Source organism: Procambarus clarkii, chromosome 67, assembly GCF_040958095.1.
Source record: "Procambarus clarkii isolate CNS0578487 chromosome 67, FALCON_Pclarkii_2.0, whole genome shotgun sequence".
NCBI lineage: Eukaryota > Metazoa > Arthropoda > Malacostraca > Decapoda > Cambaridae > Procambarus > Procambarus clarkii.
This window is the reverse complement of record NC_091216.1, coordinates 29,469,592-29,489,403: the sequence shown is the minus strand read 5'-3', so window position 1 is coordinate 29,489,403 and position 19,812 is coordinate 29,469,592. Positions and strand designations below refer to the sequence as shown.

Here is a 19,812-nt window from a genome sequence, read left to right as displayed (position 1 = left end):
GCAGCAGCTGGGTATCGTGCAGCAACTGGGTATCGTACAGCAGCTGGGTATCGTGCAGCAACTGGGTATCGTGCAGCAGCTGGGTATCGTGCAGCAGCTGGGTATCGTGCAGCAACTGGGTATCGTGCAGCAGCTGGGTATCGTGCAGCTACTGGGTATCGTGCAGCAACTGGGTATCGTGCAGCAGCTGAGTATTGTGTTGCAACACAGCAACTGACCTCAAATGCTTAAAAGCTCTTTGCATACACCAATATTATGAGTATTCAACACATCAGCCAAACGTCTGGAAAAACACATCAGTAGTCAGCATTGTGCAACATGGTTCGACAAATTGTAGTTTTAACACGTTCATTTAAATAGATCACTGGTACTTTGGTGAGCCATGGAAGTGTGTTATTGGTACGATATATGATGCTTACGAATGACATCGATGTATGATGGTAACGAATGACATCGATATATGATGGTAACGAATGACTTCAATATACGATAGTGTATGAATGATTTTGATATACGATTATTGGAGATTTTGTGTAGTGGTTAATATATTTTGAAAGACAATTTCACTAAGACGATTAGAACTTAAAGATGGCTCCAATTAGGTTACTAGACTAGCATGTAATGCCACATATACTACACACACACACACACACCTCATCATCTCCTCCACACACGCTCAAGTGTACCCAGAGTGTACACACACACACACACACACACACACACATGCAGCTGTGTTGATGATAAAATCACCCTCTACCCCAGTTTGGGCGGAATAATGTGCCCCTAAACACAGTATAATATTGATGTAAACTCATTGCATACCCCTCCTCTCAGAGCCGAGTCTCCCTTCTTGTACAAAAGGTAAACCAACAAGCTAAACGAAGGTTTGTTTAAAAGGTAAACCAAGTGACTAGACATCTTGCTATATATATTTTACTTTCTCATACTAATTTCGCTTATGTCAAACTCCATTCCCACGAGGCACACATTAACCGTATTACGTCAGCTGAATATGCAAGGATGGCCAAGAAAAGGATTGCTTTCGAAAATGCGAACAGTGAGCCATTTGGTACTCTGTATTTCACGTAGGTCAGACCAGTAATGAAAAATGCGGCGCCAACACGGAAACTAGAACTCTTTTAAACACATGTTAGCTAGACTAGTTTCAGAGCTGAGTTATGAGCTATGCGAAGAGATACAAAAGAATCCTACGTCACTGAAAGATAGAAGGCACAGCGGGGACATTACAGTGGCATACAAAATACTATGATGCTTTCACAGTAGAGAAAGATAGGTTATCTCATTTGAGATATTATTAAGAAATTCTCCAGTGTCAAAATAACGAAGGAGTGGAATGAACCAGGAAGTGGAGTGGTGGAGACTGACTCCATACAGAAATATGACAACCTTAAGGACACGATGGTTCATGCATTATCTCATGTAAGCACAGCTGGACGTATTCAGTTGGGTTATATCCCGGCCATTCAGTATCGTCGTTGATAAATCTTTCTCATTCTGTGGTGTTCTTGAAAGCCGTAAGCTTTGACTTAAGAATGTGAGCAGCAACCGTACCAAACCCGTGCGTACTACGCAAGCGATTAATTATCGGTCGACTTTCACCAGGAACATTGGTTAGCTCGTACGTAGATATTTTGTGTGTGGAGTGGAGGGTGAGAGTGGAGGCAGTGGGTGGAAGGAAGGAGACGAACGGCCGGTAAGTCTTTGGTCGCATAACGCCCTGACTTCTAAAAACAGTTCTTCGGACTCCGCATCGCAGTTTGTAAGTGCGTGTTAACGTATTCGAACACAGACTGTAAAGTGACTACAGAGTTCTGGCACGCCTCGTACAGCTAGGAACGTGGCTTCATTTAGGAAGCGTGAATACAGAGTTCTGGCACGCCTCGTACAGCTAGGAACGTGGCTTCATTTAGGGAACTCACGCGGGTAATGAGACACCCTTAAGTGTCAAACCTGCCAGTATTTACATAATATCCAAGATATGCATGTTTATGTCAATATTTCCCGCATTTCTTCGTTATTTGCTTACTGTACTTGACTGCATTTCTTCGTTACTTGCCTCCTGTAATTACATTCCCTCGTTACTTGCTTCTGGCTTCAGGAAGCGTGCGCACTGTGGAGAAATGCCCGACAGACCATTGGAACATTATCTAACACAATGCACAGATACAAACCCATTAAGATTTCCACTAATATTCAACAGAGCAGAAGAAGTTGTTAAACACATGAGACAAAATCTTACTGAAGCGACCATACGAGTCATAAATACTCATACTCCGCCTAAGTAAAACAGAAACAAGTAACACTTAGTGGGCCAGCCAGAGGCTTAGGGCCCGCGTAGGAATATCCATGCAAATAAAAAAAAAGGAAGCCTGTGATAAAAATGGAGACATCCTGAGAGCCAGCGGCATCCTTTTTTTATATATATATTATAGGTAATAGAGTGGTTACCACAGCAATTATTCAAGTCTGTCCTAGTGTATACATAAAAAGAATATAAGAATATATATTTATATATATTATATTTAGAAGGGCTATTTGGCCCCTTCCAAGCCGGCTTTACTTATATCCACCCAAACTTATTTACTTATTCATATATATATATTTATTATATATATATATATATATATATATATATATATATATATATATATATATATATATATATACATATATATATATATATATATATATATATATATATATATATATATATATATATATATATATATATATATATATATATATATATAAATATTATTATTATTAGTCTTAACGTATCTCACTTTCGGAGTTTTTTGTCAATTGACTCAAAACGCTTGCATGACTTTTCTGTGCAAAAAATTATTTCATGTAGAAAAATAATATATTATGAAAAGAGGGAAGAAAGCCAATTCAAGTTTAAAAAAAAAAGTTGCTAAAAGAACAGGTTACCCTAAGAAGCTTCACAGTCTCCATAATGTAACTCGTCCAAGAATCTCAGAGCTATGGGTACACTGATGTATAACGAATTGTCGCCTATTCCGGCAGTGACACATTCAGGAGGATAATGAGACTTGATGTATCTCGTTGAACGTGGGGAAGAACGGTAAGGGAGAGGGGTGAGGGAGAAGGGTGGGGGTGAGGGAGAAGGGTGGGGGTGAGGGAGAGGGTGAGGGTGAGGGAGAGGGTGAGGGAGAGAGGGGGTGAGGGAGAGAGGGGGTGAGGGGAGTGGCCTGGCCCACGTGTCTGACTCTGCCATGCTCACAACCCATTACATTATAATCTCCAGTTGACGCCTCAGCTTCAGATGATCTTCTCAACGGAAGAATGTGGGAAGAGCGGGGGGTTGGGGGTGGCTGTGATGGTGAGGAGTTGTGTGGTGGTGAGGGAGCTGTGGTGGTGAGGAACTGAGGTGGTGAGGGAGCTGTGGTGGCGAGGAACTGAGGTGGTGAGGGAGTTGTGGTGGTTGCACTGTTGAAATATGGTGTCGAAACATTTTTGAACATGGCTCAAGAGGGCTGGTGTGATAGAATTAAGACAGAAAATAGCAAGATGGTTATTTTGAGTTAAACACAAGTGGTATCCTGGAACCTCTGAGGCAGAACACGCCAGGGGGGAAGACGCTGAGTGGAACTATCCATAACACAACCTATTTACACCCTTGTATTGCCCAAAGACTACCATCATATTCCTAGCATACATATATGTATTTCAACAAACTTCTATGGCTGTTCAACAACGGAGACAAATTGTAACGACAGGTTTCTGAGACAGTCAAGAGCTTCACGGACCTTCGGTAACCAGGAAGAATGGGTGTGTGGGGGGATTCCACTGGACGTTAAAATGACTGCCTGACACGCGAAAGACCCTGGTATGCGGGGCTGCTGCTCGAGTATGTCTCTATTATTGAGTGTGGCAGGTCGTGTGAGGGGGCATTACCTCGTCTTGCTGTACTTTGTTGTTTTGCCGCAGACGCGAGGCGTACTCCGTGGGCTTGGCGCCGCTCTCTCTCGACGCCCTGAAGCTCTTTGAGGACGTCCTCCCTGTGAGGATACTGTGAGCCCTCCTCTTTGGCACTCAACCTGTGATCTCTGTGATCCCCCTCCTCGTAACACTCGCCCTGTAACGTTATTATCCCAGCTAATGACCTCGTCATCTCTCATCTTTCCACTCAAGTACCACCTTTTTTATGTTAGAACCCAATTGTCTACTGCTGATCAGGCTTCCAACATCACGAAATATCACTATGTAGAATGTATAGAACCTTACATGGCATCTTTTCAGTTATTTACCCACTGTTTTCCACAGCCTCATAGTAAATCGAAATGGAAAGAGAGAGAGGGGGAAGGGGGAAGGGGCAAATAAGGTCATGTGTCACAGTAACAAGAACCCTGATTGACTTGAAAAGTGGATAGTTGGTCATGAAATTATTCCAGGAATTCAAGATGCTGCCTAGTAAGGAAGTGTGCGTGAAGGCTATTATCTTATTTGTCTGTAACGTTTGTGTTGATAAAACACGTGTTAGTGAAGCTTGTGTACATGGAGCGTGGGGCATTAGGAGTTTATGTGTGTACAGTTTCCAGAAAATAAAGCTCATGAAGAAGCTGGTAGCTTATCTACCAGCTTAAGCTACCACTTAAGCTGGTAGATAATTTGGTGACTAGAGACAGAAAGCCTCGGAAGAAAATCCAACCTCAAAATTAGACCGAGTTATGCAAGCTACAAAGTATCTTTAGAGGTGTGTGTGTGTGTGTGTGGCTGACGCTTTTGATGCTTCAGAAAACCTGGTGATTGCGCCATGGGAAATGAATTAATCATTAAGCGTTCGTAAAGCAAACAGGTGTTGCTTTATATTTGGTAAGCTGATCAGGAGACTATCACTACCCGCCAGGACCCATCAGCATACTCATCAGGACCTATCAGCATATTGCCAGGACCCAGCAGCATACCCACCAGGACCCATCAGCATACACCAGGACTCATCAACATACACCAGGACCCATTAACATACACCAGGACCTACCACTGTGTAATATCGACAGTCACCTCACTTTGTTGTCACTCCCTCATCTGTATGATGGATCCTGCTTGGTGAGGGAATAGCTAATTACCTTCTGATCCCTGACGCATATATTGTATTGTTGCTGAGGTTTCTCAATGTTGACCTCACACACACACACACACACACACACACACACACACACACACACACACACACACACACACACACACACACACACACACACATAGGGTAGTTAGTAAATGGAACGCACTAGGAAGTGATGTGGTGGAGGCTGACTCCATACACAGTATCAAATGTAGATATGATAGAGCCTAGTAGGCCTAGGAATCTGTACACCTGTTGATTGACAGTTGAGAGGCGGGACCAAAGAGCCAGAGCTCAACCCCCGCAAGCACAATTAGGTGAGTACACACACACACACACACACACGAATTCATGTATAAATTGATTGAGGCATCGCATATAAGTTTTTGACAATCAGAAGACGAGCTTTATCGAATCGATATGACCATGCCCCACTTTGTGGCCCCCTCTTCCCTTCCCCCGTGTCAGCTAAATCTGTTCAGGTCCTCTTTTAATTTTTCGAAGTTTCTTTTTCAAATGCTCATGTGCTGTATTTGGTTTCCTTCAAAGTTAGACGTCGCTGTAAAGTTGTATCTTTTCTTTTGTATTCAGTCAATGGCTCCTTTGTCTTGGCTAAGCCCTGAATTGGGGAGTTGTTCATTGCACAGCCATCTTGCGAAATGGATTTCTTCTCCATATTTTCACAGACACCATCAAGTTTTCTTGGCCTGAAATATAATCCACAATGGGCAATGAAATACAATGGGGGTTGGGTTTTCCGTAGAGTTTTATGGTTATTCCAGCCGTTAACCCGCGCAGACTGTGCGACACAGTGGTTGCAAGGATCAGGTTGAGTTACCGTTACCTGTGGAGGTGGCTGCAGGTGACGGATCTCCCAATTTTGAGCACTCTAGGTGCAAACTCTGTGAGCAGGAACTACGGCACGATCTCCCACACTACATCACCGAATGCCCAGTTATTAGACCTTTCAGACCAGTTGGCATGAGGTACCTGGAGCTTTGCAATTACTTTATTCATTCTCGTATTCTTGAAGATATCCTCACAGTATATCCAAAATTTGCCAGTGCAGGCTACTAAACATATGGCCCTGTATGACTAGCCATCCTGCGAGATGGGGACTTTTATTACCACTGCTACCTTATTCACTCTTGTGTTGATGATATCCTCATAAGCACCCGGAGTCTGCCAGTGCAGACTGCTTATCACGTGCCTCTGTATGACTAGCCATCCTGTGTGATGGGGATTTTTAAGCATCACGGAGCTAGCTTTTTGACACTGAGAAGTACGTCACTTGAAAGAATTGAATAAAGGGGAACCCGCGTTATCAATTCTGTTTTTTCTGTTCCTTGAAGGCCACCAATGATTTAGCTTATTCTAAGATGGTGTGAACTAGCAATTAGAGCATCTCCGGTTGTTTAAAGTCCACGGGCGCTTGGTGACAGGGAGGGACAAGGAACGCATACTGCGTTGATTAAGACGACTCCTGCCTCATAGAAAACGGCAGTTAACGAGCTCCTCTCTACCGGGTACTGTTTTGGTACTCTTATCTGGGTTAATTTTGTCTGAATATAAATAACAGTTAAAAACTTACTAATGGTAATGTGGGAATAATAACTTAACAATGCACGTGAACAAAAATATTACATATTTTAACGAGATATTTAATTAAAATCAAAGACTATGTTCATAACTGGTCGTTCATTAACAATTGGGACAGTTTACATAACAAGTCCATTATACCCCTTCCAAGTGCTATATATAGCCATATATTCGAGCACTCTCCTAGTCGTATACGCGTCGTATACGCGGGCAGAAAGAAGCAAGGGCCGCAATAGGGGGTAGGGGATGTTGACCAGACCACACACTAGAAGGTGAAAGGACGACGACATTTCGGTCCTTCCTGGACCATTCTCAAGTCGATTGTCGATTGAAGAGTCTTGGATACATTCTCAATCGACTTGAGAATGGTCCAGGACGGACCGAAACGTCGTCGTCCTTTCACCTTTTAGTGTGTGGTCTGGTTAACACACTTCAGCCACGTTATTGTGACTCATCGCCTGCACAGGGGGTAGGGGAGTTGATGTGAGTTCATACGCTGGTGGCAAGCTTAACCATTTCATATTAGACGCTTGTTCAATCACCAGGCTGGCGGCATGCGCCAACAAAATAGGTGTTAGCAGTCATAATAATAAAGTATGTGGTGGCCAAACCTTGGTAGATGTCATACAAGACATTCGCGAGCTACACACGTCTCCACCGCTTGTGGTTTTATTGTTAGCTAATCTGGAGATTAAAGATAACATTGCCAAGGTTTGATAACGACGACAGCTGCCTTTATTCCACTATATTTCATGTTAGAGTGGAGAATGAAATCCTAAGATTTTTATTGGAGTTGAAAAATATGTGTTTTAAGTCATTATCTGTGAAAAGTTCACACACGAGAGGGTGAGAGAGAAAGATTGGGAATGAGGGAGAGAGAGAAGGAAAGAGAGACGGAGAGAGAAAGAGAGATGAGTAAATATATCCTATAATAATCACCACAGCATTGAATACAATGCTTCCCGCTTACATTGAACAAATTATCAGAAAAAATGGCCGGTTGTGTATCCTTTTTCCAGGTTTAGATGAGACTAATGTGTGTGAGCATCTGCCCAGATGTCAGCGCACTACTTAAGACAAGGTCGAATAATGTTTTAGAATAACCAAAGTAACTGAGATTTAAAATATGGGACTTCTCTTCAAGTTCAAAATATATTTTTAGAAGCACTAATGTCAATCGTTGAGGTGCACTGTGGAGAAATGCCCGACAGACCACTGGAACATTATCTAACACAGTGCACAGATACAAACCCATTAAGATTTCAACTTAGATTCAACAGAGCAGAAGTTGTTAAACACATGGGACAAAATCTTACTGAAGCGACCATACGAGTCATAAATACTCACACTCCGGCCAAGTAAAACAGAAACAAGCAACACTTAGTGGGCCAGCCAGAGGCTTAGGGCCCGCGTAGGAATATCCATGCAAAAAGCAATCGTTAAGGTGTGAGGTTCCAATCACAAATCGCATGTGCCTGTGATACCAAGGATAATGCTTGAAGATTGAGGTTCCAGATAAGCGATTTCGACATCGAGCTGGCAATCTGCCTGGTTTAGGAGATAACGATAGCTAGGAGAGCTTAGAGGATGTCAACTAGTCTAGTTGACATTCTCACTCTCTCTCTTTCCTCTCTCTCTCTCTCTCTCTCTCTCTCTCTCTCTCTCTCTCTCTCTCTCTCTCTCTCTCTCTCTCTCTCTCTCTCTCTCTCTCTCTCTCTCTGTCTCTCTCTCTCTGTCTCTCTCTCTCTCTCTCTCTCTCTCTCTCTCTCTCTCTCTCTCTCTCTCTCTCTCTCTCTCTCTCTCTCTCTCTCTCTCTCTCTCTCCTCCCCCCCACAGATTATGTAATCAGTTGAGCATTCATTCTTATCTGGTTGAAAATAAAAATCTACCGTGGTTTTTGTGGGACAAGCGCTAACGTCTTCTGGTTTCCGCCTCTCAATCATTAATCGACCTAGAGCCTATTTGTGTACTCACCAAGTTGTGTTTGCGGGGGTTGAGCTGTTTCTCTTTGGTCCCGTCTCTTAACTGTCAATCAACTGGTGTACAGATTACTGAGTGTGTGTGTGTGATTATCTTACTCATATATCCTGTACTTTTAGTCTAAGGTTCAGCAGATGGTCTCTGATAAGAGCACAATAATCGCTGATAAACTCATAAATACCACCGACGCCTCTGGTGTCAAGGTCACATAGACAAGTTTATGTCTCTAGTTCTACAGCCAAAGATGCCTACACGGACCTCATTGTCACGGATGTTGTTATTATGAACGCTATCGCTACAGCCGGTGGCGTCCGGCCACCACCACGGACGCCACCGCTGCAGCTCCCACCGCCACGAACTCCTTCACTACAACCACCGTTACGGACGCCATCGCTATAGCCGCCACCGCTACGGACGCCATCGCTATTGCCGCCACCACTACGGATGCCATCGCTATACCCGCCACCACTACGGATGCCATCGCTATAGCCGCCACCGCTACGGACGCCATCGCTATAGCCGCCACCACTACGGACGCCATCGTTATAGCCGCCACCGCTACGGACGCCATCGCTATACCCGCCATCACTACGGATGCCATCGCTATAGCCGCCACCGCTACGGACGCCATCGCTATACCCGCCACCGCTACGGACGCCAACTAGAAGTCTGTCAAAGTGGTAATGTGGCGGCTAAAATGATTGTGACTCGATGCTTCCATCTTAGGATCTTCGTTCAGTACCAACACATGTTCCTAAAATGACAATGCTTATACCAACTATTTGGTCGAACAGGGTTATACACACTACGTTATATATATACGTATATACACAGGTGTATACCCTGCTTCCCGGTGTATATACACCAAGTTTACTTTAGTCTTGGTTATGTCTAGAACTAAGGTATACTTCTGGATTGGTCTGTGAAAACTTGTTGCAGGGTTACACGTGGCCTTAACCCTCCAGAGATTGATAAGCATTAAGCCCAACACCAAACTAAGGCACCATTGTAGTCAGCAGTACTAGACAACATAGAAGGCAGCAGTACTAGACAACATAGGAGGCAGCAGTACTAGACAACATAGGAGGCAGCAGTACTAGACAACATAGAAGGCAGCAGTACTAGACAACATAGGAGGCAGCAGTACTAGACAACATAGGAGGCAGCAGTACTAGACAACATAGAAGTCAGCAGTACTAGACAACATAGAAGGCAGCAGTACTAGACAACATAGAAGGCAGCAGTACTAGACAACATAGAAGGCAGCAATACTAGACAACATAGAAGGCAGCAGTACTAGACAACATAGAAGGCAGCAATACTAGACAACATAGAAAGCAGCAGTACTAGACAATATAGAATGCACAGTACGACACAACATAGAAGGCAGCAGATTTGAGCAAGAGAGAATTATTGAAAATGCGAGTCAACCTAAGAACGACTGACTCCATCAGCGATTATTCATGCCTAAGCTAACTCCTCAATTGAAACATGTTGATAACGTAGGTACGTGTGAATTCAAGGCTAAGGATCATATGAAGGATCTAACAGAGAGAGAGAAGGGGGGGGGAGGGGGCAGCAGGGGAGATATAAAAAAATAATACACTAACATTATTCCATTATATATAGATACAGCATGAAGGGCCAATAAATCAGTCATTGGCCGCCACAGCCATCAATGAGCTCAATTGGCCAATTTATTTAATATACATTGGCAATGAGCTCTGTCAGACGGATGAAAACCATCTCGCATTTATATTGTATGAAGTATGTGGTGGGGAAGGCTGGAGTTTATATTTTGGCAGGTAAAGCACCGGGGGATGAAGGGGGGGGAGGGGAAGGGAAGTAATAAGAGAGGAGTCCGTTTGTGGTCCCAAGGCGGTGTTTGGGACCCCTCATGTTATCTGAAGAGATTGTTTGGGGCCCGTTTGTGATCCAAAGAGTCCTTGGGACCTATATGTCATCCCGACAGTACTTGAGAGCCAGCATGTGGTCCTAAAGCAGGGTTTGGGGCCCGCATGTGGTCCCGAGGTAGTGCTTGGGGGCCTTCGGTATCCCAAACGGCGTTTGGGGGTCCGTCTGTGGTCCCAGACGGTGCTTGGTGGGGGTTGGGGTCCGTCTGTGACCCATGACATTGCGTGGGGTCCGTATACGGTGTTAGGAGGTCATTTGAAGTCTGTCTGTGGTCCCAGACGGTGTTTGGGACCAATCTGAATAAATGTAGTTTACGGGACGCTTTGGTCAGTCTCCACTAACGTGATAAATTGAATGATGAGAGAAGCTGAGCGTAGCGGGATATAAGCAGGTCTTGGCGGAGTCTACGAGAGAGAGAGAGAGAGAGAGAGAGAGAGCGACGAGTATGTAACTTCCTAGTTATGTTTATAATGACAAGCTTCAGCTCTTGGGCCTCACCTTCGTTGCTGTCCATCATCTGATGTACTGATTACCAATCTTCATCGTGGTTGTTTTAGATTCAGCTACTCGGAACAAAAGTTCCAAGTAGCACGGGCTATGGTGAGCCCGCATTGGACTTACCTGACACAGGAGCGGGGCTGTAACTGCAACCTTCATCACTGTGATCATTTTAAGTATAGAACGTTCGTAGGAACTTACAGCTCACTACCCTCACCCTCTTCAGGCTCATCTGTGCCTAGCTCATGTCTCTCTAGGTCAGTTGCGTCTAACTCATGTCCCTCTGGCTCATCTGTGCCTAGGTCATGTCACTCTGGCTCATCTGTGCCTAGCTCATGTCACTCTGGCTCATCTGTGCCTAGCTCATGTCTCTCTGGGTCAGTTGCGTCTAAGTCATGTCCCTCTGTCTTCTCTATTCTGTATTCTTCGCTATCCTGCTGCCTCTCCTCAGGGGTTTGTTTTATTAATTAAATCTGTCTTCCCGCTTTCATAGTTTTTATTTCCTGTTTTGCATATTTCATTCATATCAACTGTCTCCCCTCGTTTGCATGCTTCTTATCGCTGAATGTTATGTTCCCCTCTTTTGTTGTGCTCTGGCTTAAGTTTTCCTCTTGTAGGTACACTGCTGTATTTTGCCTTCTTTTTGATAAATGGGAAGTTCAAGTTTTTTTAGCTTTTACTCCTAACTGAATAGATTCATATCTTGAGGTTATCTTGAGATGATTTCTGGGCTTAGCGTCCTCGCGGCCCTGTCTTCATTCCGAAAAGATGTACACAAATTTTGACCTTGAAAGCAAATTATATATTCTAGCAGTTCTCCTGGACCTATAAGCCTTTCTTAGCAGCCCATCCTTAAAATATTGGCTAAATGTTTGTTTATGAAACGTACTTTCGGCTGAGAGGACAGCACACTGGACTTGTGATCCTGTGGTCCCGGGTTTGATCCCGGGCGCCGGCGAGAAACAATGGGCAGAGTTTCTTTCACCCTATGCCCCTGTTACCTAGCAGTAAAATAGGTACCTGGGTGTTAGTCAGCTGTCACGGGCTGCTTCCTGGGGGTGGAGGCCTGGTCGAGGACCGGGCCGCGGGGACACTAAAGCCCCGAAATCATCTCAAGATAACCTCAAGATGAATGAAAAGCACTTGACATACAGCTTTAAGGTCGGCCGTAGCTGAGGATGGGTCGTTGGTAGGTGTTCCAGGTATTGCTTCTCTCGCTCATGTGCTCCTTGCCTTGTTTATAGCCCGGTTGGTGTTTACATAGTAGGGCTTCCGCTCCCAGTCTGTCTTTATCAACAAAGGCCAAATGCTCGTTAATCCAGCCGCCAATTCCCCTGTATATGAATGGCACGGTTTACACACAATTCACAACTGGTGTTCGAATATTTTTCGAACAGCACTTCGAACAGCTTCTGCTCGAATCGCAACTCTGTAAATGCTTAACTCACGTACTTGAAATGCAAATAATCGTCAACAGAACCTAAAATACCTAACCTGCGCGTAACTAAGAATATAACTTAATGAATAGTTATGCAAATTTATATGAGAACAAAGCTATTTTTAATACGCAGTACTGTTCTTTAAAATTTATGACTGTGTCTTTGGGGACGGCTGCCGCTTTAACAAGCCTAGTCTGAAGACACGTTCCTGCGCCAGTCGTTTTCCTCCTTTTATATGTCTTTCTCTAGTCTCGTCCTTCTCCTTTTTCGCCCCTTTGTCATACACTTCCTTCTCATTCCTTAGTTTTGCCCTCTTCCTCTGCTTCATCTGTCTCTTCACCAGCAGCTTAATGTACAGCTTCCTGGTGCTTCGCTGGCTTCCCCACCACCCGCCAGGGGGGGCTGGCAGTGCTAATTTTGAGCTTCCTGTGTGTGTGTGTGTGTGTGTGTGTGTGTGTGTGTGTGTGTTCACTGGTGTCTCTTCATTGGTTTTCTTCGTAAAATTATTGACAAATCACGCCTAAATATTCGAAGAAAAATAGTTAAAATTATTAATTTTGAGATATTAAGCTTTTGTACATAGAGAGCCCTAGGTTAGTCTATATTAGCTGTTTTACTTTAGTCACCACATAGGGATAGGTTGAGGATGGCAATGGCTGGGGAATGGGTTGAGGACGGGCTGTGTAACTTGACAACGTCAAGTCAACGAATATGATACACTGGAATATCCAGAAAGTGGATTCAGAGAAGAGTGAGTACCGTTGTCGTGAACATGTGTAAGAATTTCGACCTTGCAAGCATACCGCCAGGCCAATACATTGTCAGTATTGTAAATAAAATATATCCAGTGTGTATAACATATATTTCTGATGGAAACTGTGAATATATTTAGCATTACTTTGATTTGGCGAAGTCGGCATTTATTTTTTAGCAACGTCAATTTGGTCAGAACTAAATATTCGCGAGTATATCGCAAATTTGACGAGTCTGAGGCATGAATAAAGTATACTGGCAAGGTATATACTGGTATATACTCAATATACTGGCAATATGGCAGTACATAGCCCGTATGTACTGCCGTATGTACTTGGACGCAAATTCAACAGTAAAAATGCAACTGTTTTGTATGACTAGAAACATACTAACTCAAGCAACTTCTCTAACCTATCGAGGCTGATGCATAAAAAACACCAATATTACTGTACTATATATTTACTAATACGTTACATTTTAACTGTTTGGTCGATTCTGTTAAAAAATGTGACGTAGTAAGTGAGAGAACAGGGCACTGGAAAATGTAATGTCGGTACACATTAAACGTTCTGAGTATTACATTAATATCTGACTTAAATAACAGCAGCATGGGGTATATTACATCAATATTTCCCCATAATATCTGACATGTATAACATGTGAGTACTACTGTACATGAGTATTACTTTAATATTCCCCATAGTATCCGACATATATGACAGCAACACGGATATTACTTTAACATTACCTATATCTAACAATATCTGACGTGAATGAGAACCACATGGGTCAATATCCCCCATAATATCTGACATAAATGACAGCAACATGGGGTAGCACGTCAATATTTTCCCCCTATTATCATATCTGACTTTGTTTTCGTAACACACACACCTGCTAAGTCAGGCTAATTAACGGCTCTGCAATACTTCCTGAGTATTTCCAAGCCCGCGCTGCCGCTGGCCTGGCCACTGTTGCCACGTCGAGTGTTGCACTCCCGTGGTACGTGAGTGTGCATTTAATAACACATTTTCTTCAAGTGTTGCCGGAGCCTCTAGGTGGTAACACTTTTTAAAGGAATCGTTGTTACTTGTTATAGTTTTCTTTCTCAATCGTGCAGGAAGAACTTTGTAAAATATCCGTCGAAATAGATGTCTTGAATTAATCCAGTTCAGAACCTGGTTATAAGATTTAGGTTACTGAGAGGATTTTACGTGTCATCTGAAACGTGGCAATAATGTTTTGCAAATAATTAGTTTTTAGACTTTTTCCTTGATGATAATTAGCCGTGGCAAGTCAGCAGTTTTAATGTAATTTAGTGTATAGCTACCAATAAAGCTTCTAAATCTAAATCTAGATTATACAAAATATAATTGGCTTTCATGTAAATAATGTTCTCGATTTTTTCGAGTATATATGTACAAACCATTTATGTTTGAAGTTTTTGACTTACAACATATTCGCTTCGGCTCCTTATTAAAGTTTACAATTACTTTATAGAATTTACAAATTTGACACATACGTGTAAAGTAGCTGAATGTTTATTATTGTTAAATATTTGGCTGTCAATATTTCGTAAATATGTAGAATTTGTTTCGTGGTCGCTATGACACTTTTTTCATTCATTTTTCACAAAATGTACTAATTTTTCTTCTAAACCTTCTATCTCGATTTTGTGTGTGAGAGAGAAAGAGGAGGGGGAGGCAATTATCAGGGGAAAGCGCCAAGCCATTGCGACTATATAGCCCTTGGAAGGGATCGGGATAAGGATTTGGGATGGGAAGGGGGGGAAAGGAATGGTGCCCAACCCCTTGGACGGTCAGGGGATTGAAAGCCGAACTGCATGAAGCGAGACCGTCGCTCTACCGTCCAGCCCAAGTGGATGGGCGTAGTAGGTACACAGAGAAACACAGACATAGAGTGAGAGACAAAAACAGAGAGAGAGGTAGAAATTGAAATTGAAATAAGTTTATTGAGGTAAAATACACACAAAGAGATGAGGTAGCTCAAGCTATTCTCACCCCGTTCAGTACATCGTGTTAATACATACATAGACACACATCACAAACAATAAACATATTGACAGAGAGGTAGGGAGTGAGGAAGGGAGGAAGAGGTAGACATGACGTGGAAGACATGAAGACAGAGAAGCAAGCAGGATAAGCAAGGTCAGATGCCCGAGGGCCATCAGGCTATACAAGAGGTGAGGGTTGGGTACTTGCCAGGGACGACGAGGGTGTGGACGGTGTTGTTCTCGATGTCAGGGCAGGCCTTGGGCAGCCACAGTGCCAGGCTCAGCAGCTCCCCTTCGTCTGGCGGCGGCTCCACCTGCAGCGCCACCTCTGTTGGTCAACACAACTTCGTTACTTCCACCATTTCAACAGTATTAATTAAATATTCTTGGTACCATATTTCTATATGAATTACTCACTATAGGCCTCTCAAACTATTATATGAATTACTCAGGATAGGCCTACATAATTTCTACATGAATAACTTAGGGTAGGCCTATCAAACGTTTTCATGAATTATTCAGAGTACCAAAATTTGACATAAGTTACTCAGTACTAAGTAACTTGGGATGCTAAATGTCTGCAGACACAGCACTACCTAGGTTACTGAGTCTGGAAACTTAAACAACGTCTGTAGGATTTATTACCAAATAACTTAAGTGACTTATGGTACCAGTCATCTATACAAGTGACTTAAGGCACCAAACATATTCTTCACTGTCCTACAGTGTATGTGTATATGTCAATAAATGTCATAATGTAGCAACATATGGTTTATCATATTTGGATAATGTTATTGCAATTGTCTGTTGATCAAGGTTATGGGATTTCGACAGCAGTACTTTTAACAAATCTTCTTAGATGATGATACTCTGATTAGTTTTTCAGATTCCTTCTTGGAAGACATCAGAATAATTCTGAAGCAAGGAGCGAATCTAAGCCTCACTCTGAACTCTTTCTAAGCGTGAAATAACCTCATCCGACAATACATTACAAATCAAGTAAAACATGTTTTGTTCGATATCCATATAGCTAAAGCTGAAGAAAGCACACTTCTTGGAGCTCCTCTTGAGTCGAAGGCCATCGACGAGGTCCTTGGTAAAAAGATCGCTGACCTGAAGAGGATCGATGAGAGGATCAAGACAAAGATGCTCACGATGCACTTTACCTCATCACCAGTTGTCTGTCCTTTCCCAAGGTAGCCTACTTGCTGAGATGTTTGCTATCTCACGATAGCCCCAAGCTAGATTAATATGACTTCTTACTAAAATCCATTTTAGAAAAAAGTCCTTAATTTTTTCTCAATGACCCCTAGTGGAAACAAGCCACTTTTCCAGTCAGGCTTGGGGGGCCTCGGCTTTCGCACAGAAACCCAGATCGCTGTACCAGCCTTCCTGTCCTCCTCCTCTGCAGCATCTGACAATCCAGCGAAGGAAATTCTACTAGATTACCTATGACAAGTGGCAGGGAGTACATGATCCCAGTTTTATTCACTGCATCACTAAGGGAATTTTTCTCTGCCCCACGTTGAATCGACCAAGACCCATAAGTACTAATAACTGGATCATCAGTACAACTTTATCCGCATTGCTTAAGAGATAGTTCTTGTCTGATTTCAGTGACTTCTTTCTAAAGCCCACAAGCAATGTAACTTGGACGGTCTCATCATAGACGAGCAGCTCCAGTGTGTGTCTGGATGCTGCAACAACACTGCATGAGGCTGTTTGCCTCACATCGGTGGCAACTCCCCCTGCAAGTGACATTCATCCTGCAGTTAGCAACTGGCAAGCATCTCGCACTACAGGACCTCCAAATTCCAGCGGCTCTCCACCCAGATGCTCCAATCCACACAAAATATTGGTGTATTTGCAGTGAGGCGTAGGCTGACAGGTGCGGTAACATGGCCTGCTGTGCCGAAGCACAAGGGGCTTGTACTTGAAGCACTGTGAAGTTCACGACATCATTAAGAGGAGATTTATCACGGCTGTGTCCAGCAGAGAGAGAGAGAGAGAGAGAGAGCCATATCATCTATTGTCCTGAACCTCTGCCAGTCCTGTTGGTCACCCAAATAGGATTACAGTGCCGCAAGCACAACTGTGTGAGTACAACTAGGTGAGTACAGTACAACCTCGGAAGAAGGGTAGGCAGTTGGTATGGGACTACACGTATATATAAACCTTGGCTAACGCCTACTTTCACTTTAGTGTTGCACTTATGGGTTGTGCTGCCACCCACAGGAAATCAGCCAAGTGCCGTAAGTGCATAGAACTGGATCATCTTCTTGAGGTTATCCTGAGATTATTTCGGAGCTTTTTTAGTGTCCCCGCGGCCCGGTCCTCGACCAGGCCTCCACCCCCTGGAAGCAGCCCGTGACAGCTGACTAACACCCAGGTACCTATTTTACTGCTAGGTAACAGGGGCATAGGGTGAAAGAAACTCTGCCCATTGTTTCTCGCCGGCGCCTGGGATCGAACCCAGGACCACAGGATCACAAGTCCAGCGTGCTGTCCGCTCGGCCGACCGGCTCCCTTCATCAGTAGGGAGTATCATCAGTACAATTTTGTCCCCATTACTTCAGGCTGAGAGTCCTTACACACAGTAGACAGCAAATGTAAGGATAGGCTGTATATAAATACACACCGCACGTGAGAAGATTAAAAATAAACATAAAAAGTGAGTTGTGAGATGAAACTTGACCATTTACTAAACTTTAGATTTTCCACACGCAAGCACATGCACTCTCACACATATACATGTACTCTGACTTACATATCCACGCACATTTCCACATTTACTTCCACACATGCAAATGCTCATGCACGTACACTGCTCCTCTCCCCCAACGCACACCCTCCCTCCCCCTCACAACCTTCCCCAGGGGAACACTTGTGTCAGTATATCAACAACATTACCACAAGGCTGCCAGAATTTACCAAATATATGAGTAACCGCTACGAGACCCCGTACTAGACAAGACACTTTTTACCTGTGTAGTTTGTAAATAATTATTTTTATTATTTATTCCATTTTTCATCATGACAAACGTGGCCTTGATGGTTTAACATATTCTGTCTTTTATATCTATAAATTAGAGAATACTGATTTGTGGAACACTTTAAAAAATCCTGCGTGTTTTAAGAGTGCCAGAAATCTTTTAACACTGTGCAGGCGATGAGTCACAATAACGTGGCTAAAGTAAGTTGACCAGACCACACACTAGAAGGTGAAGGGACGACGACGTTTCGGTCCGTCCTGGACCATTCTCAAGTCGATAGACCTTTTGACACTGTGCCACATAGGAGGCTCGTACTTGAAGAACATGCTGGAGTATTGGGGAGAATATTGGAATGGATGAGGGAGTATATGTTTCTGTGGTATCTTGTACGATCACTTTATTGGACAAATCATTATGAGGATATACGTGGACATTGCAAAACGCCTGAACACAATTAGGACAGAAGAAAATTGCAAAATGTTAACCTAGCTAAGCTGCAGGAATGGTCTTAATAATTGATGCTCGACTTCAACCCAAGTAAATGTAATGTAATGAGAGTTGAGAAGGAAGCGAGGAGACTGCAAGAACGGTAGCCGATGGGGAAAAGTTAGATCTTAGATTCTGATATAGAATATTTTTTGGAGTGGACATATCAGCAGCATATGCAATACTGACAAACATTCCAGCAGCTTTCATGAATCTGAACAAGGAAGCATTTAGGACACTACACAACCTGTGTGAGACCATTACTGGAGTATGCATCCTGGAGTACACGTACTCCTGGACACATGTACATCAGTCTGCATATACATACACGTGCCAATATACATGTATACACACCCATACGTCCAGACACACGTCAGGATACTTGGTCACACAAGTGTGTGTATGTGGTGTGTGGTCATACATACACACACACACACACACCAGGATACATGTGCATACGCCTACACATACACATGTATGCCAAGATACGTGTACATACGCCCACAATTAAACACGATCACCAAGAGACATGTACATACATCCACACATACACTCCGATGGCTAGATGTATGTACACGCTGACAAAGACACGCACGCCTAAATACGTGTGTTTGCGTCCTAACAGACCCACACATGAAAGAGGTCACTAGGGCGACAGATGTGAACAGCTTGGAGGCGGGGCATAAAAAGCTATATCTCCCGCACCCTTAGTCACAGATAGGTAAGCGCACATGCCAAGTTTTATATGTATATACACACGTCCACACTTACACGAGCAATAAAGCAAATTGCGAGATATAAGCAAAATAAAAAGTGGGAGGATAATTCTACATCATCTTCGAAGTGAGGTCACCGCTGCTAGACAGACTACGACGGCGGTGGAAGATGGGCGGGTGACGGGTGGGGGAGGTGGGGGAGCCTTCGGGTGAGGTGGATGTCTAAAGCATGAGGTATTTCGGAGGATGACAGCAGCTGAAGGAGGTGTGGATGGCCAGGAAGGTAAACAGGAATCACCCAGGGAATGGAACT

At 43.5% G+C, this 19,812-nt stretch overlaps 1 protein-coding gene and 1 long non-coding RNA gene across 6 annotated transcripts in view; one reads left to right on the top strand and one right to left on the bottom strand.

Moving 5' to 3' along the window:
- LOC138355475 (uncharacterized) overlaps positions 1-19,812 on the top strand; it is a 406,464-nt gene that overhangs the window by 87,614 nt on the left and 299,038 nt on the right. The gene's annotated exons all lie outside the window — the stretch shown is intronic.
- Positions 1-19,812, bottom strand: part of LOC138355471 (potassium channel subfamily K member 10-like) — a 49,861-nt gene that overhangs the window by 24,745 nt on the left and 5,304 nt on the right. For all 3 annotated transcript variants that reach the window (XR_011223941.1, XM_069310586.1, XM_069310585.1), the window contains exon 2: positions 15,513-15,632. Coding sequence is in view for 2 of the 3 variants with exons in the window: in XM_069310586.1 (XP_069166687.1) it covers positions 15,513-15,632 (120 nt within the window). In the remaining variant the exon portion in view is untranslated. The remainder of the gene's footprint in view (positions 1-15,512; positions 15,633-19,812) is intronic.